General features: G+C 33.6%; 13 protein-coding genes across 13 annotated transcripts; 6 read left to right on the top strand and 7 right to left on the bottom strand.

Annotated features, from left to right (window-relative positions):
• Positions 1 to 46: 46 nt before the first annotated feature.
• WICANDRAFT_83292 (FAD-binding oxidoreductase) lies at positions 47 to 1,759 on the bottom strand (the record flags this gene model as incomplete). The annotated part of the gene is made up of 1 exon (XM_019185519.1): positions 47 to 1,759. One exon carries the CDS (start codon positions 1,757 to 1,759, stop codon positions 47 to 49), a length of 1,713 nt encoding a protein of 570 aa, XP_019040251.1.
• Positions 1,760 to 3,034: 1,275 nt separating this feature from the next.
• Positions 3,035 to 3,619, top strand: WICANDRAFT_23695 (heat shock factor family protein; the record flags this gene model as incomplete). The annotated part of the gene is made up of 1 exon (XM_019180999.1): positions 3,035 to 3,619. A coding segment is annotated over one exon (585 nt), but the record flags the coding sequence as incomplete, so codon positions are not given.
• Positions 3,620 to 5,804: 2,185 nt separating this feature from the next.
• WICANDRAFT_61608 (DNA-binding domain-containing protein) lies at positions 5,805 to 6,938 on the bottom strand (the record flags this gene model as incomplete). Its single annotated transcript, XM_019183213.1, has 1 exon — positions 5,805 to 6,938. One exon carries the CDS (start codon positions 6,936 to 6,938, stop codon positions 5,805 to 5,807), a length of 1,134 nt encoding a protein of 377 aa, XP_019040249.1.
• A 1,123-nt stretch (positions 6,939 to 8,061) lies between these two features.
• On the top strand, positions 8,062 to 8,812 carry WICANDRAFT_90292 (uncharacterized protein). Its single transcript, XM_019186225.1, has one exon. It carries the CDS (start codon positions 8,133 to 8,135, stop codon positions 8,607 to 8,609), a length of 477 nt encoding a protein of 158 aa, XP_019040248.1. The 5' UTR covers positions 8,062 to 8,132; the 3' UTR covers positions 8,610 to 8,812.
• A 1,410-nt stretch (positions 8,813 to 10,222) lies between these two features.
• On the top strand, positions 10,223 to 11,896 carry WICANDRAFT_29556 (uncharacterized protein; the record flags this gene model as incomplete). Its single annotated transcript, XM_019181626.1, has 1 exon — positions 10,223 to 11,896. One exon carries the CDS (start codon positions 10,223 to 10,225, stop codon positions 11,894 to 11,896), a length of 1,674 nt encoding a protein of 557 aa, XP_019040247.1.
• A 103-nt stretch (positions 11,897 to 11,999) lies between these two features.
• Positions 12,000 to 14,659, bottom strand: WICANDRAFT_61604 (uncharacterized protein; the record flags this gene model as incomplete). The annotated part of the gene is made up of 2 exons (XM_019183212.1): positions 12,000 to 12,224; positions 12,260 to 14,659. 2 exons carry the CDS (start codon positions 14,657 to 14,659, stop codon positions 12,000 to 12,002), a joined length of 2,625 nt encoding a protein of 874 aa, XP_019040246.1.
• A 196-nt stretch (positions 14,660 to 14,855) lies between these two features.
• Positions 14,856 to 15,938, bottom strand: WICANDRAFT_28017 (tRNA-specific 2-thiouridylase; the record flags this gene model as incomplete). Its single annotated transcript, XM_019181440.1, has 1 exon — positions 14,856 to 15,938. The coding sequence occupies one exon, from the start codon at positions 15,936 to 15,938 to the stop codon at positions 14,856 to 14,858; it is 1,083 nt and encodes a 360-aa protein (XP_019040245.1).
• Positions 15,939 to 16,259: 321 nt separating this feature from the next.
• WICANDRAFT_104168 (uncharacterized protein) lies at positions 16,260 to 18,902 on the top strand. Its single transcript, XM_019180402.1, has one exon. It carries the CDS (start codon positions 16,280 to 16,282, stop codon positions 18,722 to 18,724), a length of 2,445 nt encoding a protein of 814 aa, XP_019040244.1. The 5' UTR covers positions 16,260 to 16,279; the 3' UTR covers positions 18,725 to 18,902.
• Positions 18,903 to 19,528: 626 nt separating this feature from the next.
• On the top strand, positions 19,529 to 22,154 carry WICANDRAFT_61600 (actin-binding ADF family protein; the record flags this gene model as incomplete). The annotated part of the gene is made up of 4 exons (XM_019183211.1): positions 19,529 to 19,555; positions 19,629 to 19,639; positions 19,696 to 20,051; positions 21,850 to 22,154. The coding sequence occupies 4 exons, from the start codon at positions 19,529 to 19,531 to the stop codon at positions 22,152 to 22,154; spliced, it is 699 nt and encodes a 232-aa protein (XP_019040243.1).
• An 891-nt stretch (positions 22,155 to 23,045) lies between these two features.
• On the bottom strand, positions 23,046 to 23,391 carry WICANDRAFT_61599 (uncharacterized protein; the record flags this gene model as incomplete). Its single annotated transcript, XM_019183210.1, has 2 exons — positions 23,046 to 23,074; positions 23,133 to 23,391. The coding sequence occupies 2 exons, from the start codon at positions 23,389 to 23,391 to the stop codon at positions 23,046 to 23,048; spliced, it is 288 nt and encodes a 95-aa protein (XP_019040242.1).
• A 1,027-nt stretch (positions 23,392 to 24,418) lies between these two features.
• WICANDRAFT_61598 (SRP1/TIP1 family protein) lies at positions 24,419 to 25,123 on the bottom strand (the record flags this gene model as incomplete). Its single annotated transcript, XM_019183209.1, has 1 exon — positions 24,419 to 25,123. The coding sequence occupies one exon, from the start codon at positions 25,121 to 25,123 to the stop codon at positions 24,419 to 24,421; it is 705 nt and encodes a 234-aa protein (XP_019040241.1).
• A 914-nt stretch (positions 25,124 to 26,037) lies between these two features.
• On the top strand, positions 26,038 to 26,684 carry WICANDRAFT_67657 (uncharacterized protein). Its single transcript, XM_019184096.1, has one exon. The coding sequence runs from the start codon at positions 26,043 to 26,045 to the stop codon at positions 26,625 to 26,627; it is 585 nt and encodes a 194-aa protein (XP_019040240.1). The 5' UTR covers positions 26,038 to 26,042; the 3' UTR covers positions 26,628 to 26,684.
• WICANDRAFT_61596 (uncharacterized protein) lies at positions 26,664 to 27,188 on the bottom strand (the record flags this gene model as incomplete). The annotated part of the gene is made up of 1 exon (XM_019183208.1): positions 26,664 to 27,188. The coding sequence occupies one exon, from the start codon at positions 27,186 to 27,188 to the stop codon at positions 26,664 to 26,666; it is 525 nt and encodes a 174-aa protein (XP_019040239.1).
• Positions 27,189 to 27,237: the final 49 nt, after the last annotated feature.

Here is a 27,237-nt window from a genome sequence, read left to right as displayed (position 1 = left end):
TAATAATATACCATATAATAATAATTGAATATTCATGTGTAGTGCATCATTTCTTATCTGATGGATCAATTTTGAAAATCTTGTCAGGGTTCATAATTTTCAAAGGATCTAAACTTAATTTAATCTTTCTCATAACATCAATGGTGTCTGTACCCAATTCTAATTCTAAATGAGATCTTTTAGAAACACCAATCCCATGTTCACCAGAACATGTACCTTCATACTTAATACTTCTTTCTGTCATTCTATCCACTAATGCCATAGCTTTTGTAGAATCTTTAACATCATACATCACTAAACAATGGAAATTCCCATCACCAACATGTCCGACAATTGTAGTGTACAACCCTGTTTGTTCAGTATCTTTTATAGTTTCCTCAATCATTGATGAAAGGTTTGAGATTGGTACTGCAACGTCAGTTGACCAAATTTTAACATCTGGTGAAACTTGAGATCTTCCATAGTCTATTGATGACCAAAAAATAGATTTTCTTGCACTCCATAATTCAACTTGTTGTGTTTCATTTTTGGCAAATTGGAAATTGTGATAATTATGGCTCTTACTTATATTTTGAACATCTTTGATCAATTCTTTCAAAATCTTGGAATTATTATTACCAATTTTGAAAAATAATGTTGGTTTAACATCCCATTTCTTTGAAGTTTGATTTGAATAATTTATGCAGCTCATCATTTTTTCATCCAACAACTCCACTGCGTTTAACTGGACACCTTGAGAAATCAAATCAGTAACAGTATCCGTTGCATCAACAATAGAATTGAAACTAACAACTGCAACTGTTTCATATTTAGGCTTTATATGTAATTTAACAGTAGCTTCAGTGACAATACCCAAAGTTCCTTCTGATCCAATAAACAAATTTGTTAAATTATAACCATTTGAAGATTTTTTAGCTCTTTGCTTTGTCTTTATTATACTTCCATCAGCTAATACAACTGTTAAATTCACAACATTCTCCTTCATAGTTCCATATCTCATTGCATTTGTTCCTGAGCATGAAGTACCAATCATCCCACCTATCAAAGCACCAGGAGCAGGATCAGGACCAAACATTAGCCCAAATGTTTCCAGATACTCATTAATATCTAACCAACTTACACCAGCACCAACTGTTATATCTAGGTCTTTTTCATTAAACTTGATGATTTTGTTTAGTTTGGATAAGTCCACTATTATGCATGGCTGCCTTGTAGAAATGTATTGTCCCTCGATTGAAGTACCCCCAGAGAATGGGACTATTGGTATTTTAAAATCATGGGCAATTTTCATAATATCTGAGACCTGAGCTGTGGAAGATGGATATAGGATCAATTGTGGCTTTTCATTTGGTTCAGGTTCATGAAGGGTATAATTATTTTTAGTATGAGTCTCTATATCATTTGAGGTTTCAGAAACGTTCTCTTTGCCTAATAACTCCAAGAATTTATCTTTAGCTACTTTGAACTCCAATAGATTAGCATATTGTGGAGATGGTAAATCTGCTAGTTCAGTTTTGGAAGAGCTTGGGAATAGAAACTCTGGTGGGTTATTGAAGACTTTTCTCACTGCAAAGTAAAAACCAACAATTGCACCAGTTGTGAATACAGAAATCAATAATACTCGACTTGGAGATTTGGCGTCTGTTTTCGTTGATTTAGCGCTTGATGCCAAAAACCTTTGAAATTGGGTTGTTCTTTGGAAACGTTGCCTTTGTGTGATCCTGAGGCCAATTCGTGAAGCAGCAGCTCGATAAAACATGATTGAACACTCTGTTGAAAGTGTAATTGTTACTTTCTCAGTTGTTGATGATGATGAGTTTTCAAATCTTCGAGATCTCGAAATAGTGGGATGGTGACACGGGATATAATGGCAGATGCTACAACATAATTTAATCAACAGTGAGTGTAATAAAGAAGATAAAGATCCAGTGTTTTTTGGTAGATTGAATTGTCTTATTGGGGCTTTTTCAAGTTTTTATTTTGTCAATGGATCGATATTTCGGCTATAAATTTCGATAAAGCTGTCGAGAATATGCATGATCTATGCCATGATCTAACCACAGGCGATCGTTTAATACGACACTATTTAAGCATAGTCAAGTATAGATAAGTATCGTTTAGCTCTTGGGTATGGAGTAAACCAGTATTAACAACTATCAAATATTCTTAATAATGGTCAAATACAGAACATTGATGCATATAGTACCTTGATGTCCACAACCCACCATCTATATCATATTCTCAACTAGTTCTTATAGGTTTCCTGTTAAAATCGGGTTGAAATATTCATATCGGAACGTTGAAACCTTGATCACCATCAATGGACCCTAATACGCCTAAACTTCACTTATAATCATGGTGCCATATGAATCTAGAAATACTATTCTCAATCTGTATGCTAGGTAGAATTGTATTGTGGAAGCGAAAGGAACCCTATAGAACAATTCTTTACCAAAACTACTCTCTCTAGCCACAACCACGTCCTGAATCCATTTGAAAACATAAATATGCCCTCAAATACACTCTAGAATATTCATCTAAGTAACCAAACTTCTATTAAATTCATTCGCTATCCCATTAAGTCTGTATTACGTTACTCCTATACAACTTTCTGCTTACGCGATCCCTGAGTCAGCACACACGATAAATTTTTTTTGAAGCACGGAAAACAAGCATAAGACAAATGCTCAATATCAAGACAACAGAGGATACTGAGAACAACTACTACCACTTCCACCAACTACAACAGCTCGCTATCATGTCTGCCAATGGAGGTAACCGCCCTAGCAATGGGTCCACAGACGCTGCTAATGGCTACTTCATCAACACCGCTGCTGCTGGTCCAGTCCTTGCTGATGACACCATATTGAATACAACCACCATCCCACCTCAAATATTACAACAACAACAACAACAACCGAATGAACCTGAGAATCAACTAACACAATATCTTCAGGACCCAAACTATATGGCTCTGACGAAACCAGACTCATCTTCATCTTCAAAGGGTAAAAAACATCATACAAAGAGTAAACCAGCATTTGTCCTTAAATTATGGACTATGGTTAATGATCCAAATAACCATGACCTAATCAATTGGTATCATGATGGTAATTCATTCCTTGTCACTAATAGAGAACTGTTTGTTCAGAAAATCTTGCCTAAGTATTTCAAACATTCAAATTTTGCAAGTTTTGTACGTCAATTAAACATGTACGGCTGGCATAAAGTTCAAGATGCAAGTTCAGGTTCATTACATAGTGATGAAAAATGGCAGTTCATTAATCCTAATTTCCAAAAGGGTAGACCTGATTTGTTGGATAAGATTGTTAGAAATAAACCAAATGATGAACATAATAATAGTACGCAAGGCAGTGGTGGTGGTAATAATCAATCAAATGATGGGAATGGTACTAATGGTCAATTTGATGTTTCTTTGTTAATTAATGAACTAAACACTTTAAAAGCTAATCAAATGAAAATTACTCAAGAGTTATCAAGGGTAAGATCTGATAATGAATCTTTATGGCAAGAATTATTTCAAACAAGAGAGAAAAATTTGGTACAGAATGAAAAAATTGAAAAAATACTACATTTCTTAGCAAGTGTTTATGGTAATAGAGTTCAAGCTTTAGAGGATCATATGAATTTCAATAATCATAATCAATTTTTATCAAATCAACCAAATTATGATCATTATCAACAACATGGTTCACAACAGCCGAACCAACAATCTCAACAACCAAGTCCACAAGTTCAAACTCCTCATTCCGTTAATAACGCCAATAATAACAATGTTTCATCACCAGGATATCAACAAAAACCAAGATTAATGATTAAACAAACGCGTCATGTTTCAAATCCTTCAAACGCTTCAACTCCATTATCAAATATAACTACTGATGATTCTCCAATTCAAGAGATTATTAGAACACCAAATTTCCAAAATTATGTATCTACACCACAATATCAACAACCACCAACACCTCAACAATATAACAATAACCAACAATATCCTCCCCCACAAGGTTATGGTCAATATTTACCTTCAGATGATTTCCAACAAACACCACCATCATTATCAATGCAACCACCAGCTATCCCAGCTCAACAACAACAATTCCAACCACCTCAACAGGCCCAATTTATGGCACCTGAACCAGGACCTCCATTACCACCTCAACAACAACAACAATACCCACAGCGTCCTGCAGTAGTGACCCATCAACCAAGTTTTGAAGACTTGTCTAAAACTATTGAACAACAAGGCCAATCCATAAATGATATCATCAATAGAATCCAACAAAACCAACCACCGCAATCACAGCAGAATCAACAAAATACAGGGAATTCTTCAACCTCAAATTCAGATTCTCAACCACAAACATTTGATCTTGATGAATTTTTAAACCAAGATTTAATACAAGATGATAATAATACTGGGTATGTGGAGACTCCAAAGATTGGTACGATTCGTGAAATTTTTGATGATGATCAATTGAGTAAAAAACATGCAGATGATGATGAAGAAGATGAAGATGGTGAAATTGAAGAGATTATTAATCCTAGTAAGAAGAGAAGGGCTAATTGAAAAGGGCTTAGTTGGTTGATTATAGAGTTTACTTTTGTTATGATTATGTTTTATATATTACTTTAATTGGGTATAAGGGTTTCTTAACTGTATATTATATTTAAGAGTTTGTAGTTAGTTATTTGAGGATATGATCATATCTAAACGAGGTTCCTGGGGCTGAATAGAGAAGCTGGTAGCCCATGCGCACTGGAGTTAACAACCAAAATTATGACACCAAAATCCTGGTTTTGAGCATAGGATTAAGGTTATAACACAGTACAGCTTGAATCTTTGGTTGATGAAAACGGAGAATTCGAATTTCTTCAGATTATCGACAATACACCCAAAAGATCAAATACACCCCCAAGCAATGAGCCATACGTATAGCTATTGATTGAGTTTGGAGATAGAAAGTACACAATTACCAGAAATGTGTATTTCTTGCTGGCTCAAAAGCTCAAACTCCATTTCCGTGGAGTTATTTCTTGTCGACTGGGTTGTGAACATGCCAACGGACTGAACATGGCTTGAACTAAAACAGATTCTTTTTACGACAATCTTCAAATGACTGCCTCTCCGGGTCCTGTGCACTTCCGCAGTAGCTGTTACAGGCTGTTGAACTTGGTGTAGGTCCGTTAGTATGCTAATCTAGGCCCAAACCGTTTTATTCGCTATTTTTCAATCTGGTTATGCCTTGGTAATCATCATCACCCCATGGCCAATAACCAACCAAAGCCAACATTTTAAAGAACCTGAACAACCATAAATTCACACTATTCTATTCAACTTCAACAGCTCTTAATACCGAACCAAACGTGTGCCTTCCCAACGGCCAAGTGCTCGAGCACCATTTCTCAAAATCTCCTGTCCTCTGCATCAATTTGACCATCTGGGGCAAGTTGGCGAGGCTGAAACATCACACGGGAATGGGAAAAGGAAAAACCCCAGAATCATTCGATCATGACATATGTACAGAGGAGATCCAGGTTGCAGCAGTCTTGATGCTCGTGGACTTAAGAACAAGAGAGCTACGACGAGTTAGTTTGAAGTATTCATGTATCATAAGAATTCGTATAATCTATCTAGTGTACTCTATGTAAGAAATGTTAACTGTGTTGAAATAAATATTTAAATAAACTGTCTGTCTAGCTCTAGTGTGTGCGTGTCATATAAGTCATAAGCCTGTCATAAAATAATCGTGTATATCATGTTTAATATGTTGTAGTTTTCTTTATCTTCTGAATAGTAATTCTCTAAGTTTTTTATCATTATAACCTTCCTTCTCCTTCTTGAATACATCTTTTAAATCACCCAGAATCTTAAAACTTTCTGGATATTTATCTTGGTTGAAACCCAGAAAATCTTCACCATATTTATTCAAGAAAATTTCAAAATCACCTTCATTGATAAGATCATACTCAATATTATTTGTAGAACTTGAAGTGGTTGAAGTGTTTGTAAAGTTTAAAAGGTTTGTCATACTTGAATTCATAATTGAATTGGATTGTAAAGGACGTGAATTGACCCTAGATAAAGATGCTGATTGTAATAATGTTGGTGTGTTTGATATTTGAATTGGCATGAAATTATTTGAAGCATTATTGATCAAATTTTCATAGTTGTTTATATTTGTTTGTAAATAATCTTCATTCACATCCAAGTTCAAAAAACTTTGTGTACTTATTGATGGTTTCATTGGGTTTATACCACTCATATTCTCCAATTCATTGGTGATGTTGGTGTTATTGCTATATTCAACCAATGTATCTGTAGATGAAGTGCTTGAAGAGGTATCTGAGGTTATAGAAGCAGCATCACAATTCGGCGAAGATAAAGATGTTGTGGATAATTTGCGCATTCTTGATTGTTTATCTAGCCCATGTCTTTTCTTGAATTGAGATAACCATCCATGACTGAAACTTAACAATCTCTTTGGATCTTCAACACCATATCTATTGGCAAAAATTGCCCAATTCTCTCTGAGGAATGGTTCATTGATTGGTTTTTTATTTTGAATTCTCTCTTCAACTAATTTATCCATCTCTTCATTGATCTTGTCATATTTGAATCTTAATTTTCTTTTAGATTTCTTGAGAAATTCATTAGAATTATTGTATAAATTTCTTAAACTCTCTTCATCTTTTAACCATTCACTAAAAGACGATGTGGATACGGAATATCTATTCTTGAACAATTCAACAGTATCAGCTTGTGGTTTATTTGATTGATGATAATGATTTAAAATCATAATCTTCTCCTCTAATGTAGTTCTTGGTTTAGTTTTAGGTTTTGAAACTTTATAACTGTTGGTTGCAATACCAGAGGTATTGTTCAAACATTGTGGAGTGGACATAAGCATTGACATAATTGGAAAGTGAACCTGTTTTGTTCTAGTACCCAAGTGTACTAATTTAAAGGTTTTGGCCAAAGTGCAACCTCCTTTTTATTTATACACAAAATTGTACCTTCTATAAAATTGGAATCTCTATAATAATCTAAAATAATACGGGAGATGGAAACGGCTGTGGGAAGATCCAAGTGAAACAACAACAGAAATGGGATGGTTGTGCTTGTATACTTTTCTTGTTCTGTGGGTTCCAGTATGGTGTGCACATAGAAGTCACCAAGACTTCAAAAGAATTATCAGTTTATACATCAAGACGTTCTAATCACCGTCAAACAACTTTTTTTTTTGATATTCTCGAGATTCGAGAAATGCACAATCACAGACGAAAGTTCCGGTAAACGCCGAGCCTAGCCGAGGATGTCATGTGATTAATCATGTGACTGATCACGTGTGATAATGAGAATATAAAGTTTACTACTACAAAAGATGGGAATAAATTACTAGCACTTTGGTAAATTATATCAACTCATTTATACAGCAAGAATGTGTAACCTAATCAGACCCTAAAAGAATTAACTAGCTGCGAATACATATATAGCTCATTACAGCTTAATTGTGTTGTAACTTGTTAACCTTTCTTTTTTTAAAGCCGCAATTTTTTTTCAACATCTTCGAGACCAACCAAGTTTCAAGATTAACAAGTTCTATCACGATTCACAACCTCGATTCATGAATCTACAAACCAGCGTCCATCCCACCTTTCCCAACGGATAATCAAACCATATTGAAACAACTTTAAAGTACTGTTGAAGTGCATGATGATGGTTTCTCGGCTATTTTCTTTTCATATCCCAAATTTTACCCATTGAAGTCCAAATAAGGAAATTCAAAAGCATCTCAACTGATTTTGATATATAAATTACAGACAGTATCCTCAAAAAAAGTTTTCAAAAGAGTTGTATAGATCAGTACTCCATATTTCATTCATTTATTATTTCGCAAATGGTTCAAATTCTTTCATTTTTAACAGTTTTATCAGTTTCTGCATTATCACTTGCACAAAGCACAATAACTTCATCAGCTAGTTATAGTCCAGATCAACTTTCATCAGCTTCTTCAAGAGCTTTACACTCTGATGCTTCATTTGTTTTAGCATTTTTGGGTGATTTTATAAGTCGTTCAACTTATTTAAATTTCATGAGGGAAAATTCAATGACATATCCCGTAGATTTACAAAATTATGTTGTTAGATTACAAAGTATTACTGATGATCAAAGTTTAATAGCTGCTTTAGAAACTAGAAGTTTCCCATTCAATGATTTTGTTACAATGTTTACCAAATTTGATTGGGCTTCAAGTTTTATGAGTGAACAAGGTGTTTCATCATTTTATGTTCCTCAAGATTTCTTAACTGCTAACGGTGCTGATGCTTCAGTTACCCAATCAGGTTCTCAAAGTAGTGGATCACCATCATCAAGTGGTTCTTTCGCTTCCAGTACTGGCTCTTCTTCATCAGGCTCTTCAGGATCAATAACTTCTGCAGCAAGTTCTTCAAGATCTGGATCTTCATCAGCTACAAGCTCCCAAAGCTCAAGTTCTGCAAGATCCTCGACTTCAAATGGTGTTGATTCTTTATACATTCCAATCATATCATTACCTGTTATGTTTGTTTCCTTGTTTTTGCTATAATGGAGAGGTTTCTCGTCTCCTTGATCACAGATAATAATTATGTTAATTATTGCGTTTGCTTAATGAATGTAGACAAGTTTCCACTCTTTCAACCTATAAATTGTTAGTTTTCAAAACCAGTTCTGAGTTACTGAAGGAATACTCACAAAGTTAATAAAGTTTATATCTCTAAGTTTTTCATTAAGCATTTTCTTCAAATCTTCATCACTCAAATCTTTCAACTCTTTTAATTTTGGCTTTAAGATCCGTGATAAGTAGTCATTGAATTGAGGTTGATGCTCGTTTTTACTCTCCACAATCTGTGTGCTTGATATTTGTTGGAAACTCGGTTGCTGACGAGCTGGTTGAGGTTGACTCATCTGAATAACTGGCTGAAGTGGTTGGGGTTGGCTCATTGGCATCACATTCATCAATGACTGAGAATCCGAGAGCTGACTGAATGGATCTATAAGTGTCTGAGCTAAGGATGGTCTTATAAATTGTGATGATGGTTGATTATAAGTTGAGGGAGTTGAATCATCTTTAACATTAAAATTATTATCATGTAGGAATGCCATAAATTGTTGAAATTCATTAGCGGAATTGAAACTAACTTGGAACCTTTTGGTTCTGGTAGTTGTTCTTTGGTAGTCTATGAATGTAATATATTTGAAACCAACTGATGGGAACTTCGCATAAATTGTCAAAGGTTGTTCACAATTCTGATTGATTGTTTTGACATCTAATTCTTCCTGGAATGAGTTAGTCAAATTTCACAAGCAACTTTTAAAGCAGGTATAGTCAGACTAGAACACTTGATTTCCATATGACTTTTAAGAGGTAATCAGAAGGGTTATTTGATGGTAAATGTGTGTTTTTGTTGATTGTTAAGACGATATCATTTCTAGAAGGGAAATGCTCCCAGTTGTTGCCATTGTTGGACTGTGTGAATGGTTCTATGTAGCCGTGATCCTTCAAAAACGAGTACTTTCTGATACTGTACATTTTCAACATGGCGGCAGGTGATGTTTTGTTTATTGAATCTGTTTTGTTTTGATTTGAATTGTTGATGTTTTTGAAGAAATGTAAAATCTGTCATTTTGAGGCGGCTACGTACGTTTCGGAGTTAGTGCCTCTTTGCGAGGTTTCTCGGGTTGTATTACCAATATAGTGATTACCGTTTCGGGTATCTCAAATAACTTTTCTGGGATGGCATAATTTCCATGCCACAGCACTTCATCAATCACCAGAATTCGATTCTAAAGAGCATGAGTAAACAGAAAATAACAGTGATACCAAAATGATCAGAACAAATATTATGATATAGATTTTGCTCTTGTGCAATTAAGAATTACTACCCTTTTTCAGTGGGTTTCATTAATTAAATACCCAGTAACAAAAATCTGGTACTGTTTATCAAAAGCTGATTAAGCTGATAGCCAATTCCTTATCAATTAGTTAACAAAGGTACCAAAAACAAAATCCACAGTACTTTCATCCCTATTTCACGTTATTAATCACACAGTTATTGCAAATACAAATCAACTGGATCTACAAACCAAATCCATTATTTAAACCACAAGAAGGAAACTTTTCTGATCTATTCCTTTCCAAGTATCCAAAGGCTAACAACCATGTCATCATCAAAAGACCTCTTAAAGGATAGCATCACAACCGTGGAGGTGAACTCAAGGAGTAATAGTGATGCCTCAGAGGATCAACTCCTGTCTCCTGTCCACTCTCAAAGGTCTTATGGATCCCTTCACAAGGAGCTTTTAAATGATTCCATATTACAAATCGATCTAGAAGATTTGCCCCATGGCCGTCATTTAGGTTTATATTCCACTATAATTTTATTCATAAGTAGGATTATTGGATCAGGAATCTGGGCTACACCTTCTAATGTGTTTGCTGGTGTTGGTGGTAACCCTTTTTTGTTTTTCACAATGTGGTTGATCGCTGCATTGATGGCTTTTGCTGGATTATATGCTTATTTAGAATTGGGCTCAATAGTTCCAAGATCTGGTGGAACTAAAGTGTTTTTGGAATTTATTTATCCAAGACCAAAACTGTTGATTAGTGTTGTGTTTTCATTATTCACTTTAGCATTTGGAATAAGTTTGACTAATTCTATCGTGTTTGGGAAATATACCCTTTTTTCATTAGGTTATTCTTCTGAATTTATTGATTCTTCAAGTTGGTCAAACTATATTGGATTAATTCTTATCATTGTCACAACTTTGATTCATGGATTTTCCACTAAACATGGTGTCTTTGTTCAAAATGTCCTTGGTGCAATGAAGTTGTTTTTAGTTGCAATAATGTCATTAACTGGGATTTATGTCTTGTGCTTCCCAGAGAAATTAACAGGCTTGCCAAACCACTTGGATATGGATAAGTTTTTCAAGTTTGACGATTCTTCAATAGTTACAGCCTCAAGTGTTTCATCTTCACTATTAGGTTGTTTCTTCACTTTTGGTGGGTGGAATGCTGTTCACACAGTTTCAAGTGAAATCAAAGATCCTGTTCGTACTTTGAAAATAGCAGGTCCAGTGTCTTTACTGATTGCATTCTTCAACTTCATATTGATTAATATTGCATATTTGAAAGTTATCCCACATGATGAAGTCATTAAAGCTGGCCCTTTAATCGGCTCTATCCTTTTCGAAAGAGTTCTTGGTTATAGATTGGGAAGACAATTTCTAACAATCTCTATTGCTTTGAGTTCAGCATCTAATGTTTTTGTTGTTGTCTATTCAATTTCAAGAATGAATCAAGAGATCTTTAGGGAAGGTTATTTACCATTCAGTTCAACTTTTGCCTCAAATTTTAGACATACAAACACACCGTTATGGTCATTATTGGTTTGTTCAGCGCTAACCTCTTTTTGGTTGATTTTACTACCAGCAAATGGGAAATCATTCAACTATATTGTTAGTTTGGAAGGTTATTCTACCCAAGTGTTTTTATTATTGATAGCTATCGGGATATTCATTATAAGAAAAAAGTATCCAGATCAAAAAGCCCCTATCAGAGCAAGTATAACAGGTACTGCATTGATTGTTGTGGTATCGTTATCTGTCTTAATAAGTCCATTCTTTAGCAAGAATGATAGTTCAAATCCAACTTATATTTCTTATTTACCTCCATACTATATTGCTTCTCCATTTTTATTATCATTGGGGTTAGCTTTTTGGGCAATTAAGTTTAAAGTCTTGCCATATTTAGGAAGTTTCAAATATCATAGAGAGATTGAAACTCTTGATGATGGGTTAACGGTTAAAAAGTGGGTGAAGGTTCATTATTAGGGCTATGTATTTATTCATTCATTTAGGTTCGGTTTAGGTTTTCGTTCATTTACACTTACATACAATATAGAAATTTGATTCTTTCCTCAAACGACCCGTACATTCATGTTGATTTCTTTACTTCATCTAGACCTTTTTGTAACAATCTCAAGCTAGGATCTAAAAGTTTTAGGAATCTTATCAATTCAAATCCGGTTTCCCATAGCTCATCATCATTTTTAGCATTTTCAAAAATAAGCTTAAATATACTAATGATTTGTGTTTCATCTGTGATTTTGTAGTAATTTGCGTTTTCTCCATTACCATCTTGAATATCATCTTCATCTTCCTTCTCATAATTCAAGAAGATTATTATCAAATTACCCAAAATATTGAATTGTTTTTTTCAATACTTGAATCTAATAAATCTTGTGGTGTTAATTTCAATTGATTGAATAATCTTGACCAATATTTTACTTCAATCTTTCTCAAGCATTTAGAAACAACATTCAATTCAAAAATTGGATTGATCTTGATCAATTTCGAAAGTTTGGTCAAATTTTGATCATTAACAATGGTTTGATATAGCAATAATTCTAAACTATACTGAAAGTTTTTGTACTTGCTGTATTTCTCAAAAACAGTAGCTTCATCATGTGTTTGTAATTCAAATCTAATCAAATCATGCAAGAAGATAGAATTTTTGCTAGTGAAGTTGTTGATCTCTATGGTTTTCTTTTGTACTAAAGAGTTCTCCATTTTTATCAACAAACCCTTTTCCAAGATTAACAAGATTGGATATTTCTCAACAGAGATTTTCAAAATTGATTTCGAAGGATCACGGGTCTTCAATAATTCACTCAGGTTTTTGATCAATAGTACTGATTCACCATTGTAAAGATAGTACTCTTCATCATTGATTTTGTAAATGTATTCAATCTTATCCAAAAGCAAAAACTTTTCAAAATAGTTGCTATCCTTATATTTCAAGAAAATCACTTCTCCGTTGTTCAATAACAACAAATCATTATTTTCATCATCATCACTCTTCACTTTAATAATACTTCTGAAATTATCATTTTCTTTGAAAATCTTATCCAAAGCCAAAATTCTAATCAGATCAATCTTAAAACTTGCACCAACTGTTTCAATCTTGAAATGGTAAAATTTGTTATTTGTTGTATATACAACAATATCTTTCCCATATGAATTCAACAATTTGATATCAGTATCAAAATCATATTTGAATATAATAGCATCAGAATTGAAATTATCCTTTGAGCTAAATCTTCTAAAATCAAAAATCACCAATTCTGAATTAAATTTTGATTTATTAGTCAAAAGTAACAAATTTACCCCTTCAAACCAAGTGATGTGCTCAATTTCTAGGTCTGCATTGAAATCATTGACATAAAAACTCCATTCATTATCGACAAAATAATAGATTAGTAATGCACGCTTATTTGAGACCGCTAAAAATTTTGCATCTTGTGATATACTAACATTAGTGATATTTGGTAGTTGATAGTAATGCTCTAATGGTATTTTAATAGTGTTCCAGGTTGTTGGTTTGTTTAAAGAGGATGAATTCATTTCATACCCAGTGTAAATGTGTAATAATGGACCACTCATCAAGATAGGTCTCCTAATACTATGATTGATTTGGTTTTCTAGATATGTTGACTTTATCAGTTGGATTGAAAATATTTCTTCACCATTAGTTAGAAAAAGTTGGGTAGCATTTGCTGTAATATCTAGATCTTGTATATTCCCGAGCCAATCAGAATGATAGTCATGCTCTTTTGAATTGAAAGTTACACCACCAAAAGTTGATAGTAGGAGCCAGTTCCCCTTTTCAAATAAAACACACAAAGCATTTCCACTTTTGCTCCATTGTAACTTCCTTACTTTACCATACTCTGCAAAATCCTTCTCTTTAATTATTTGCTTGATTTCATAGTTATAATAAACTAATTTATCACCAATCAAACCCACAACCAACTTGAATGAATCATTTATTGACGCCAGATCAACATTTTCAAAAGCTTCAGGATCCACAATTGAAGTGAAGGTATCTTTATCCTTTATCATAAAAGTTGTTTTTCCATTGTTCAATGTGAAATAAAACAAATCTGGATTCCAAGGGGAATGTATGATTTTCGTGACTTTGACATCTTCACCCAGTTTCAAATCAACAGTTTTGTTATCATCTCCGCTTAGATCCAAAAGTTGTACCCCATGATTGGTTATCAATAACAACTCGAATTGATTCAATGGTTCAAAATCGACAATTCCATGAGAAATCTTTAAAAATAATCTAAATCGTAGTTGAAATTTCCAAATGGGTCTCTCCACTTCAGCAGCTTGGAAGAATTGTGCTTGTTTTTCAGCAACCAGTCCATTTTGTAGAAGGTTATTGCTATTTTGATGGTATACTGTCAACAATTCACTATCGGAATTGGTGTTCATTGGTTTCAATATGGCATAAATGAGTAAAAAATCCTTATCAGTTTGAATCACTAGTAAATTATCGTCATGGTTCCTTTTGAATGAAACATTGGCACCATATTTATCAATTGAAGTCTTGGATCTCTTATGGGAAGCAATTGCTGCATTTGATGGCTCGTCATAAAGATGAATTGATTGATCTGTCAACACGATATAGGGCTGTCCTTCTGAATGGGCAGTTTTAACCTCGAGTATCTTTTCTGCAGTATTGGAGTCATCAGCATCCTGTCCACTCGGTAGAGTCACCACTTTGGGAGTCAAATAGGGCCACACCATCTTCTCAAACTGACTTTATCTGGTTAAATTTAATGCTTTCTCCATTGTTGTTGTCCAAAACTTTATCAACAAAAAACACACTTCGCGAAAACAATCTGTGAATATTGCGGTACGGACACTCGTCTATAACCTAGGTTTTGCAATTATTTACACTTTTCATTACATTTTATATAGACAAGGACTCTATTTACATTAATCATTCTGATGCCTCGATTACACCAGATCCAATACATCTGTCCCCATCATAAACGGCCAAATATTGACCCGGTGCAATTGCTCTCCGTTTCTCCCCTAATTGGAATATTAGCCCACCTTCATCAGTCTTGACGATTGAATCAAGTTTTTCAGCTTTTTGAAGCGATCTATACTGTACTGAAAGATTTGGTACGTTGGAGACAAGATCATAATTCGGATCCAAAGGATAAAAATCCTTGACATAAACGATTTGTTTGAATAGTTTTGGATTATCAGTACCTCTAACAATTGTGATATCATTTGTTTCAAAGTTTTTAGCACCAACGAACCATGTTCCTTTATAATTAGGATCTCCTTGAGGCATTTCAAGGCGGCATCTTTGGCCAATAGTGGCACTCCATAAACCTTCATGTTTACCCCAAATTTTACCATCTTCAGTGATATAATTACCTGGTGATTCATTCAAAAAGTTTTTCAAAAAACTATTGAACTTGCCTTCACCTTGTGAAATGAAACAAAGTCCTTGAGAGTCTGGTTTGGAGGCAACTTCCAACTGTAATTGTTCAGCCATTTCACGAACTTCTGGTTTAGTAAAATGACCAATGGGTAACAAAATTCTCTTCATAACTGATGGATCAATTTGTGACAAATAATAACTTTGATCCTTTCGTTTATAGTATGGTCTCATAAGATGATGCTCACCAGTATCTTGTCTTTGTAGAATTCTTGAATAATGTCCTGTTACTAACCACCAATTTTGACCTTTATACTTTTCAGAAACATATTCATAAAGCTTTCCAAATTTGACATATCTATTACAATTAATATCTGGGTTTGGCGTGATCCCTTTATTATATTCACCAAGCATTGGTTCAAAAACATCTATCCAGTATTCTTTTTGGAAATTTGTCTTTTCAATAGGTAAATCTAACTGTTGTGCAACTGCTTGAGCATCTTTCCAATCCTGTTCAAGACATCTCGAAGTATCCGATTGACTCCAGTTTTCCATAAAGATAGCAGTACAGTTCTTGTACTCTTTTGAATACAGAGCAGCAGCCACTGATGAGTCAACTCCCGAGGACATGGCAATAACCACCAGATCCTCTGGCTTGGGCTTGGGCTGTACATAACCTTTTGGTATTCTTGAAGATGGTATCGAGCTCAGCTCTCTTTTAACAGATTTCCATGGGAATTTGGCTCTGGGTATTCTCCAGGACGAGAACAAGCATGATTTTATAAGTAAGCTCATCTATAGACTTTTCAAAGGTTCTTAAAGGTGGATTTAAAGTCTCTTAATATTACAAATGTTGAAAATTTATGTGACAATTTTTTTTTCACGAAAAAGACCAAAGAAAAAAAACATCAAAGCCTATCAAACTTCAACAATCATCAACAAAAGTTTGTGCTCCTGTTCCCAGCTCAACGATGAATTCAAAGGTTACGCTGGGCTCTTTCAGCCCATACAACCGTATTTCCGGGTACATGCGAAGAGCATTGCCTGGGAAGCTCCCTAGATATGTCCAGATTTTGAAGCAGGCCAACGCTAAATCTGATTCTCAAGAAGACCAGTCAAAAAGTCGAAAAGATGTTGTTGTTGAAGTCCCAGGTGTTGTGCAAAATTGGAACTGGAAAAATTTCAAAGACCTGGTCTTGTTGGATATGAAATATAAAGATGCTAAGTTCCTTTTTAAGCCAGTTGATGGCTTGAGAGTTCCAAAAGTCAACTCACGGGTTGCCCTTGACAGACTGTTGAATAATCAAATATCTGAACATTATGTATCTGATGAAGCTTCCAAAAATGATGATTATATAAAAAGGTTCCCTGCAGAAGACACTCAAATTTATTATCTCCAAACAGTTATTGGTGAAAGCAGTGGGACTGAAGTTGAAAAACCAAAAGATACACAAGTTCCATTTGAATCGGCAATAGGACCGCTAAAGTTTAATATCTCAAGTATAGTCATTTTCCAAAATACTAAAGCACTTGGTATAACGGAAAATCATCCAAATTTCCAAGAATTGATTGAAACTAAAGTTAACTTACCAATAATTGGCGAAGTCCCATTCATCAAGGTTGATAAAGAACAATTAGAACTAGAAGATGATGAAATTATTACTGCCATTACACCATCATATGTTTTACCACATCAAGTTTACTTCCCAAATGCTAGACCTGCGGAAGTCAACAAATTCCGGAATTTTATAACCAATGATAAAGTTGATGCTCACACTTTGGGTGCTTTAATTGCCCGTGAGTTTGGATTGGAGAATGTTGAGCTATATACTGTACCATATATTGTTTCAAAACATTTTGCTAAAAAACGCACACCACTAACGGGGGTTCATCAAGGTAAAGAAAGATTTTTACCATATTATGAAACACATGAAATAATAGCCCAAGGCCCATTGGGAAAACCTTTAGACAATCCAAATTTGTGGTTTACAAACATTACTCAAGCTGGTTGGAGAAGAGTGGAACATCAGAGATCTGGTACTGCACAGTATAACATTGAAAATCTAACATATATTCAACTTGCAAAATTATTACACGAAGGAAAAACTTTGAATAAAATGAACAATAAAAAAGAACAACTTATGCATTATGATAAATTTTCCACTGATATGTTTAGAGGGTTAATTTTGTCTCAGAAAGATATATCAGATGTTGAGATTGATGCTGAATTTCAAGTTATTGATTTGCTCTCCAATGTTTTGAATTATCATTTAATCACAAATAAATCAAGACTTAATGATGGAATTGATGGATTCCATCCTAGAGTTTCTGATATTTATGAAGGTGATAAGGCATTATTATTAAAGCCGTGGGATCGTGTAATCATTGACCGTTTCTACAAAATTGAAAATAAAAAGGATGTTGATGACTTTATCAAAAATTTTGCTATTTATCAAATGATGGTTCATTTAGAAGGTGATTCTGATAAGAATAGATGGAAGTTTGTCTTTGAAATAACTTCCAATTTATTGATTAGGTTTTTAAATGATCATGGTAAGGCTTATTATCCATCAATTTCTAATTATTTCTTGAAAGCATTTGGATATACAAAGGAATACAAGACAAATATCTTACCAGGGGAAACCACAAATTCATGGACACATTATATCGAATACCCAATTGAATCAGTTGGTAACACTGCATTGAATGATGAATTGTTTAGTGTTGCCGAACATATCTTTTCAGTGGTAAGAATTGGTCCTTTCTACAAGACAGATAAGGTTATTTTAACGGATAATAAAATCATTTTAGAGAATAAAGCATTGTTGGAAAGTATAAATCCAGAAGGTGAATTAATTTTCAATGAACTTGATAAAGATTTCAAATTGAATTATTTCATTGATAAAATTTGTGAAATACAACCACAAGATAAAAGAAATGATAGACAAGAGCCAAGACCAAAATCAAACACACAGATTATTTTCTATAGAAATTATTTCAGAGGTGATGTTTTACCTGAATTTATTTTCAAGAAATTAAATTATCTAAAATTTAGAGTTTCACCTGAGATTAAAACAGATTATTTGAGAAAAGATTTATTAGTTAAATTATTAACAGATTTGAAAAGAAATTTGAGCACTCGTGAAGCAGATCAAGTGAATTATCCATTAACTAGGATTGAAAGAGATAGATTATACTCATTCCTAAAATTCTTTGTTGATAACTTGCCAGAAAAATTCTTCAGTCATCCTTTAATCTTAAGAATTACCCCTGACAAGTTTAACAAAACTGATACAGATGCCAAATATGCTAGTATGTCAAATCGTATTTCTGGAGCTCTTGAGAACTATGAAAGGAGTGAAGCTAGATTAGATGATATCATCATGGATTTCCTACAGAGACACAATCAAAAATAGGTTATAATCAATTCGTGTTTTTATTCATTAGCTCATTAAACTCTTGTATATAATCTTAATTCATGACTTTATGTTGTCTTTGTTGTTTGTAGTACTTTGTGATATTATCATTTAGATTCAAAAAGTTTTTTAGCAAATTGATGGATCTTATAAGTAACTCATTATATTTCAGCTCAAGCTTTTGTAGATGGTTAAAGTTTTTCAAAATAGAATCAGATTTGTTCAATATTGAAACATGTTCAACTTGTAACTCATGTTTTTCCAAATTTTGTAGTATTATCAAGTTGTTTGCAAGTTTTTCAATTCTTTCCAAGTTAGCCAGAACAAACTGTTTCCTTATTTCAAGTTCTTGAGGATCAATATTTTGCAAATTCTCATCATAATAGAATCTGATCTTTGAATTGTTTAGATTGTTGAATAGTTTCTTCAGATTAGGATTTCCTTTTATGAATGCATTTAGATGGTTATTCAAAGTATCTATTGTTGCCACAACACTTTTATTCCCATCATCCACATCTATAGAAGACTCCAAATCATCCAATCGCCTTCTCAATGCCTCCATCTTGATACTTTACAATCAATTCAATATTAGAAAAGTAGTAAAAGTAAAACGTAAACAACAAAACAAGTTCGCGAAAAATCACCAGTTTACCCTGCTCACGAAAAACGAATTCGCGAATTCTGACGTTGATTTTCAAAAGGGGCCAACTTTTGGGAATTTTTGGAAGAAGAAAAACCACACGATTAAGAACCAAAAACAGTTGAAAACGAGAAACAATTGAAATAGTTTTAAAATGGTATGTGATGGATTGGATTGAGTTGGGGTTGTGTGTGACTTTGCTGAGCAGAATTACACCCAATTGATGAAATTTCGATGAATTTATACTAACTAGCTTTGTAATAGTCAAGATCAGGGTACGTGTTATGATTATATCATTGCGGATTGAACAAGATGTACTAACCCTAAATAGTGTTGTTGTTGCAGACGAATCCTTAAAAGCCTTCAATGAATTGAAGTTGGGTAAAAAATACAAATTCATTTTATTTGAATTAAACCCATCAAAGACTGAAATTGTTGTTAAAGAAACTTCAACTTCAACAGATTATGATGAATTTTTATCAAAATTACCAGAAAATGATAGTTTATATGCTGTTTACGATTTTGAATATGAAATAAGCGGTGAAGGTAAAAGATCAAAGATCATTTTCTTTGCTTGGTCTCCAGATACCGCACCAATTAGATCTAAAATGGTTTACGCTTCATCAAAAGATGCTTTAAGAAAAGCTTTAAACGGTGTTGCTAGTGATATCCAAGGTACTGATTACAGTGAAGTCTCCTACGAAACCATCTTGAAGAAAGTCAGCAGTTACTGGTAATTAAGCTTAAGTTAAGGGTGAACTATAAATTAGTTATAGGGAATTATTCTTATGTTGATTGCAGGTACTGTTCAATTTTACGATTGAGAAATCAAAAATCAACTAAAAATCAGAAGAAACTAGCCCTAGCTTAATGTCGACATATTGTATTAATTTTGTGATCTGATCAGTTGCTCTTACATATAATACATTACTTAGTCAGGTGCATCATAAAAGTAGAACCTATTTTTACAAAGCAGGATATTGATAAGTCTACAACATCAGGCATTGAAAAATATATAATGTTGTATTGAAACCAATTGGGATAATCTTATAAAGACTCACAACAAAAAGCGTCAATACTGAACATCATCGTGATATCACGAAATAGCTTCGTGTCCCTGATCTTTTGTGTTATCGAATTAACTTCAATATAATTAATCATTAATCACAGATAATCAAAAGACTAGGAAACCATATTTCACTCAAGTTAGATAATTAATCAAATAACTTCGAATCATTAGCCAAATCCACATAGTATATGGTACAAAACGAAGCAACCATCAGACAACCATATAATGAAATATTATGATTAATTTTGTTAACTGATTTAGATCACACTCTGTAGCCGAGGTTCGGTTGACATTTCAGGAGCTTTTCAATAGGATTCCAATAGCTGGAGGCCAATTAGGAATTGTTATCACGTTAAACTCCATACTTGAAGCCATCCTGTGTTCAAAGAGCTACAATTTTTCCAATTTTTTTTTTCTTGCTTAGTCAGCTCAGGCCCCTACTATACAAAAATCATAACTCGACGTTTCTCCGATATATTTGAAATGTAGATTTGTGGGTTGGTGCTAGTGGAATCCCATTATCGTTATTGTCGTTTTTGTGGTTGACCGTTGGATGTACGTCATTGAAGAGATTGGATTGTTTTTGTGGTTGCTTATAGAAATTCACACTGTTTTGTGTTTGTGATCATGTACACAAAGATGGATTACTTAGGAGAATAATTCAATTACTATGGTGTTTGTGGTTTGTGGTTTGTGGTTCTGTGGTTCTGTGGTTGCTTTGGGTTTTGTGTCATTGGTGTGGAAAAGGTTAAAAGAAGGTGGAATCCCAATCTACTTGTATTCTTTTACAATTCATAATTCACTGTCGGTGTTTTCATTCATTTCCATTCATCATTCATTTCCAGGTAGACAGCTCATGTTCATTAGACCCTTGATATTCTTTATGGTTTCACAGTTCACTTTGATGGTTGGAATTGTTATTATTTATCATTTGAATCTAGTTTTCTTTGAGAAACGTTACCCTTGTTTGATGGGTTACTACTATGAAAGTCAGTGATGGGCTTGATTGATAGGAAGTACTTTGATTCACTACCCCCATTGAAAGATGTGAGAGTTTATTCTTTTGAATTGAGTATTTGGGTTTCATTGTTACCTTGAACTTATATCTGCAATTATGGGAGGATTCTTGATGAAACTATAACTTTTCATTTCAAATAACCTAGGATGACTATTATGTTTACATGATTCTGATGATTTTGAAGAACTTTTCCCCCCAGCCTCTTTGTTTCTCTATAAAATCGATGATGATTGTTCCCATATGTTGTTTTTAAATTTGTGTTTCAAGATGTCATCCCCAATGGTGTTCTTTTGTTTCGTTGACATCTACCCCAGGCCATCATTCATTGTTCATTTTCAATTCTAGCTTTTTGGTATTATCATTTACTTTTTTTTTTCCATGGTACTCATCAAGATTAGCTGGTGCTTTTGCAAGTGTCACTGGTGAAGGTGCTGCCACCAGTTCAAGTGCTCCAGAAACTTCAAGTGCTGCTGCTTCTTCCTCTGCTGCTGCTACAACAACTTCAAGTAAAGCTGCTGAATCTTCATCTGCTGCTCCAGTCACCTCTGAAGCAAAATCAACAACTGCTGCTGCTCAATCTTCAAGTAAACCAGCTTCAAGTGAAGTAGCTGTTAGTACTTATGAAGGTGCTGCTGCTAACAATGGTCAATCTTTAATTGCATTGATTGTTCCATTTGTCTTGGCTGCTCCAGCTTTACTTTAGTTCAATTGAGTGCTGATACTTTTTTAAAACTTCTTTTAACCTATTCTTTTAATTCTAAACGTATATAACTCTACTAAGTTATTATATATGTTGTTTTATTGTGTTTGAAATATTGAATATAAATGTAGTTTATCATGGTTGAGCTTCTCCGTCAATAACCGACGCTACAAACATAACGCAAGGAACTACAATATAAATAAAATAGAATTGGAGAGTATCAAATATAAAAGAATATAAAAAGAGAAAGATCAACTACATGCCATAAACCTTTATGACAATTAGATGAAAAAATAGGTGAAAATGACTGCGATCAATCAATCAGTAAGTTTCAATTGTAATCAAATAGATCCAATTTAATACAAACTATCAATGACTTTATCCAGCTGTAAAAAACACCTTTGTTATTATCCCCAAATGACAATCTAATAACAACCGAATCATCTTCCACTTCAGCCAGGGCCCTTGACTTTCAGTTTCATCCTCAATTGAAATCATCAATATCATTTGTTCGAATGGAATAACAACTAAAGATCAACTGATCTTAATAATTAAATGATCAGGCTTCAAGTTCATGTTCTTTTACAACTCTTTTTGTTCTCTTTTTTTTGGCTTCTTGTAAACTTCTTATGACTTTTGACTAGTTTCAAAGAAAACATTATTCTACCAATAAATTGGCATCTTGACTGACTCAATACTTTTCCCGCACTACACAGGAAAATGAAGCAAGCAATGAATTCCAATCAACATCATCATCAAAAGCTGAAAAATCCCGAAATCATAACTTCATCAATTTTCACAAGTTTCCAGGAATCATAAGTACATCTACATGTAGTCCACCCAATTGACCTTCAACATCTATTCACTCATTGAAACATGTAGTAAAAATCTCCATTATGTTCCCCTATCCCAAGATAAAATATCTGTTTAAATAAAAGTTAGTAGTTGAACATCACAGTGTTTGATCATGAAAAGCTAAACCTGTAACGAAACCTTCAACGGCGTTGAAATCAACAGTTGATAATAAAGTGGTGTAAGAATCATCTTTATAAGTTTGAGCTTCTTGGTATAAGTTTAATAAACCATCTGGTAGGGCATTACCTTGTTGGATATAGTTTAAATAGTCTGATAAATGACCATTGATATCACCGTAAAGAGCAGTGACTGCAGCGACTTCTTCTTGGTCGATTGCAGTGGCTAATGTAGCTAATGAAGCTAAAGTGATGATTGATAATTTCATAATTGAACGAGTGGATAGGTTTTTCCTTTGAAAAGTGTATAGAGGAAGTGAAAAAGAATATAAAATTTGGGAAAATGGTGAGATTCAAAGGGTTTTTATAATTGAAAGGATCAAACTTTGAGGAGGAGATTCACATATACCTCATGTTGTGGGTATAAGTTGATGTTTACCATATGTATGAAGCACTAAAAATAAGTGTACAGCATTTCCTAAAACAGCCAGGGCATTCACCAAAATCAGACGGTTTGTGATCTTGCAATTGGAAAGAAGGGGAATGAATGGTATTTTCTGACTTGTTCATGTATGAGATGTCCTTGAAATTGTAAAAAAGTGAAAGCATGATACAAGCTTTTCCCAATTCATGGGGAAAAGATAAGTCACTGGGCATGGGAATCGCTGGCTGGAAGGGCATTAGGACAGTATTAAACCATGCTGTAACTGGCTCAAGGTGTTGATGTTTAGGTCTTTTGGGATATTTATCTAAATTATGGGCATTCATGGGAACGAGGTGGGTACCAACTCTGTAGACCAATTGTGTAGATGGCCGGTGTCAGCTGATATCCAATTGCAACTAACCATCACTTAACCAGAATATCCTTTAAACAGCACCATAGTTCAGCTAATTGTATCACAAGTCACCATCAACACAGCTTATAGTAATAGCATAACCGTTGAAAAGCATATTGATGTGATGACATTTTGACAGCTGTAGAAAACACGGAATTAAACGGTCGGCAGCCAAAGAGGAGAGCCGTGCTGATTATGTAATCACTATACACAATTGGTCAAATTGTGACCTTTTTTTTAATATGAATTTGAATTCGTTTATTCGTTTGATTCTGCTCCATTTTGTAGCTTTTGGTGCCGTTGAAGAATTGGCCAATCAGACAAGAGAAGGTTCAGTGCTTGCTATTTGAATTACTCCTCCCGTGTGGCTTTCAGATGTTCAATCGGTTAAATAAAGACATGTCAAAGAAATGCTACAACCCTTTGAAGAAATACACACTTTTCATAAATTAAACAATAATTATAATAAAGCTGGAGCTGCTAACACCATCATCAATGGGAGCAAGTAGTAAACAACTTGTGAAGATTGTTCTCCAAGACCCATACCAGCACCTGAACCTGATGAACCTCCACCATTAGAGCTTGAACCTGATTGAGAACCAGATTGGGATCCAGATTGTGAACCACTTTGTGAAGAACCTGATTCTGAGCCTGAACCTGATTCTGAGCCTGATTGAGAGCCTGATGCTGAACCTGAACCACCGGCACCTCCAGCACCACCACCACTTGAACTAGCAGCTGAAGAAGCTGATGAAGCTGAAGAAGTGATTGAAGAAACTAAACTTGAGCCACCAACTAATGAAGAATCTAATGAAGAGTGTGAAACACTACTAGAACCACTTCCACTTCCACTACCCTCTGTAGCTTGAGCGAAAATAGTTTCCAATCTTGAAGAATACCAAGGTAATCCAGTAGCAAAACTTTCAACTTGACCAACATCAACATTTGATAATAAAGTTGTATAAGAATCATCGGTATAAGTTTGCACCTCTTGATACAAATTCAATAAACCAGCAGGTAATGAATGACCATCTTGAACATAGGATAAATATTCAGAAATATGACCAGAGATATCTCCATAAAGACCTGTTAAAGCTGCAACATCTTGAGATTGAGCAATAATGATTGAAGCTAATGAAGCAAGGATTAATAATTGTAATTTCATTTTGACTTTGGATTAGTTATGGATGCAAAAGAAGGAACAATTTGGAAAGGGAATGGGATTATTCCTTGTATTTATAGTTACCGTATTCCTCCACTTGTATGCTCTTGTTATAAAATTATTCTCATGATCATCAATATTGTGAAAATTACCTGTCAAAAGAGACCCTCCGAGGAAAGTGAAGGGTTTGCATAAGGCCTTTCATGTGGGGAGTCATAATTAATTCATGATGTCGAAAGCATGTCAAATGGATTATTCTGCTAGTATTTCTGTTAATAATCAAGTTGTATTTCCATATTGGGAGTCCAATGATCAGAGTTGATGGAAGGGGAAAAGCGTGGATAATGATAATAATTAACCGTTAAAGTAATAACGTTCTATTAACAATTGTGCATTCTTTGGATGACTCTGTTTGATTCAATTAGTAATTAAACCGTAGCTAAATGATCTCTCTATTCTCATTATTACCATCCATTTATATACTTATCACTTACCTTCACCTCATTTCAACGTAGTTACCCTTTATTGTTCAAACAATTGTTCAATTGTTCAATTTTCTTCCCCAGGTTTTCGATTGCCAATCAAAGCAATCAACAATAAAGTGTGACTAACAAAATAATTCACCCGTGAATTCATGAGTAATAAAAGTACAACGTGTCCAAAGGTTAATACTTACACACTGTAGCATCCCCTTTTGATCCATTTATAGCTCTATAATTTCATTTTCCACAGCTGAAACAATATAAATTACTTCAATTTCAGTCACGTGACTTTAAATTATGCGTGTCATGTGACATCTTCTTTTCATCTCGCGAATGATCGTATAAGCTCACATTTTTCTCGTTTTGGGTGAAATTTTAGTGTCTTTGGAATATTGTCAAAGATCAAAGATCTATAGATCCGAGTCAATATTCCTTCCTCCATGAGCACAATAATTGCACTTTATAATCAATTAGAATCAATAATATTGAAACAGTTATCCAAAAGTGAATTCTTTAAACATCATCTTGATGATCCAATATCAATCAAAATAACATCTATTGGTATAATTATCTTGGTTTTAATAATAATTTATAAGTTGATTTTCAATATTGGATTACATTTACAAGTTTGGGAATTACCTGGTAAAGAATATTTCATTGATACTCCAGTTCATTGTGCTCATGTTTATATAAATGGTCATGTTATTAGAAATTTCAATCAAAATGATCAAATAATCTTATCAACACCATTGAAATATCATATTGAATTTGCACCTGAAGATTTTGAAAATAACGAGAATCCAGAACTTGGCTCCACTTTAGGTTTCACTAGAAAGAAGTTGTATTTCTTATTTAAAGATTCTTCATTTTTCGAATCATTAACATCAAATGAACAAAAAAATTACAAAATTAGTGATGTATTGATTTATCATAAAAAAGTTGAATTGAAAGATGATTCTAAACCATTATGTTTACATGGTGTGGAAACAGGTTTCAAATTAGATGTATATTACAATATAATATAATATAGTTTTTTTAATTAAAAGACCAGCTTTAATAATTCAATCTAAATTCAATCTTGGATACTCCAAATTCTTATCAAAAGCTTTATTTTCACTCCATATCCATAATTTAATCATTTTTTTCAAATTGGAATCAATAATATGGCTATTTAATCCATCATCATCTTCATCATTATCATCAATTGAAATTTCATCAGCGTCATTGTTAACTTCATTATTGCCATTATTGTTATCATTATCTTCGTGTTTAACTTCATAAAACTTCTTTTTATAATTTAAATCAATTAAATTATTAGAATCTTTCACCAATATTGATTTATTCACTAGATCAGCTATATCTCTTCTTAATTTGAATTCAAACAGTTCATTCAATTTGGCAGGTAATAAATCTTTATTATTTGAATATAATAATAAAGTCATTGTTAATTCTAGTTCCTCCATAAATTTAACATTTTTAATTGCTTTATTTGTCAATTTATCTTGAGCAAATTTGATAATATTCATAACAAATAGTTCTTGATTATTATCATCATTTTTGGAATCATCATTATTATTTCTAATCATTTCAATCAAATTCAATAATAATAATTTGAAATGAAGAAAATTATTTTGT

The sequence above is a fragment of the Wickerhamomyces anomalus genome, assembly GCF_001661255.1.
Source record: "Wickerhamomyces anomalus NRRL Y-366-8 unplaced genomic scaffold WICANscaffold_2, whole genome shotgun sequence".
Classification (NCBI taxonomy): Eukaryota; Fungi; Ascomycota; class Saccharomycetes; order Phaffomycetales; family Wickerhamomycetaceae; genus Hansenula; species Hansenula anomala.
The sequence above is the reverse complement of the archived record's forward strand: the minus strand, read 5'-3'. Positions and strand labels throughout refer to the sequence as shown.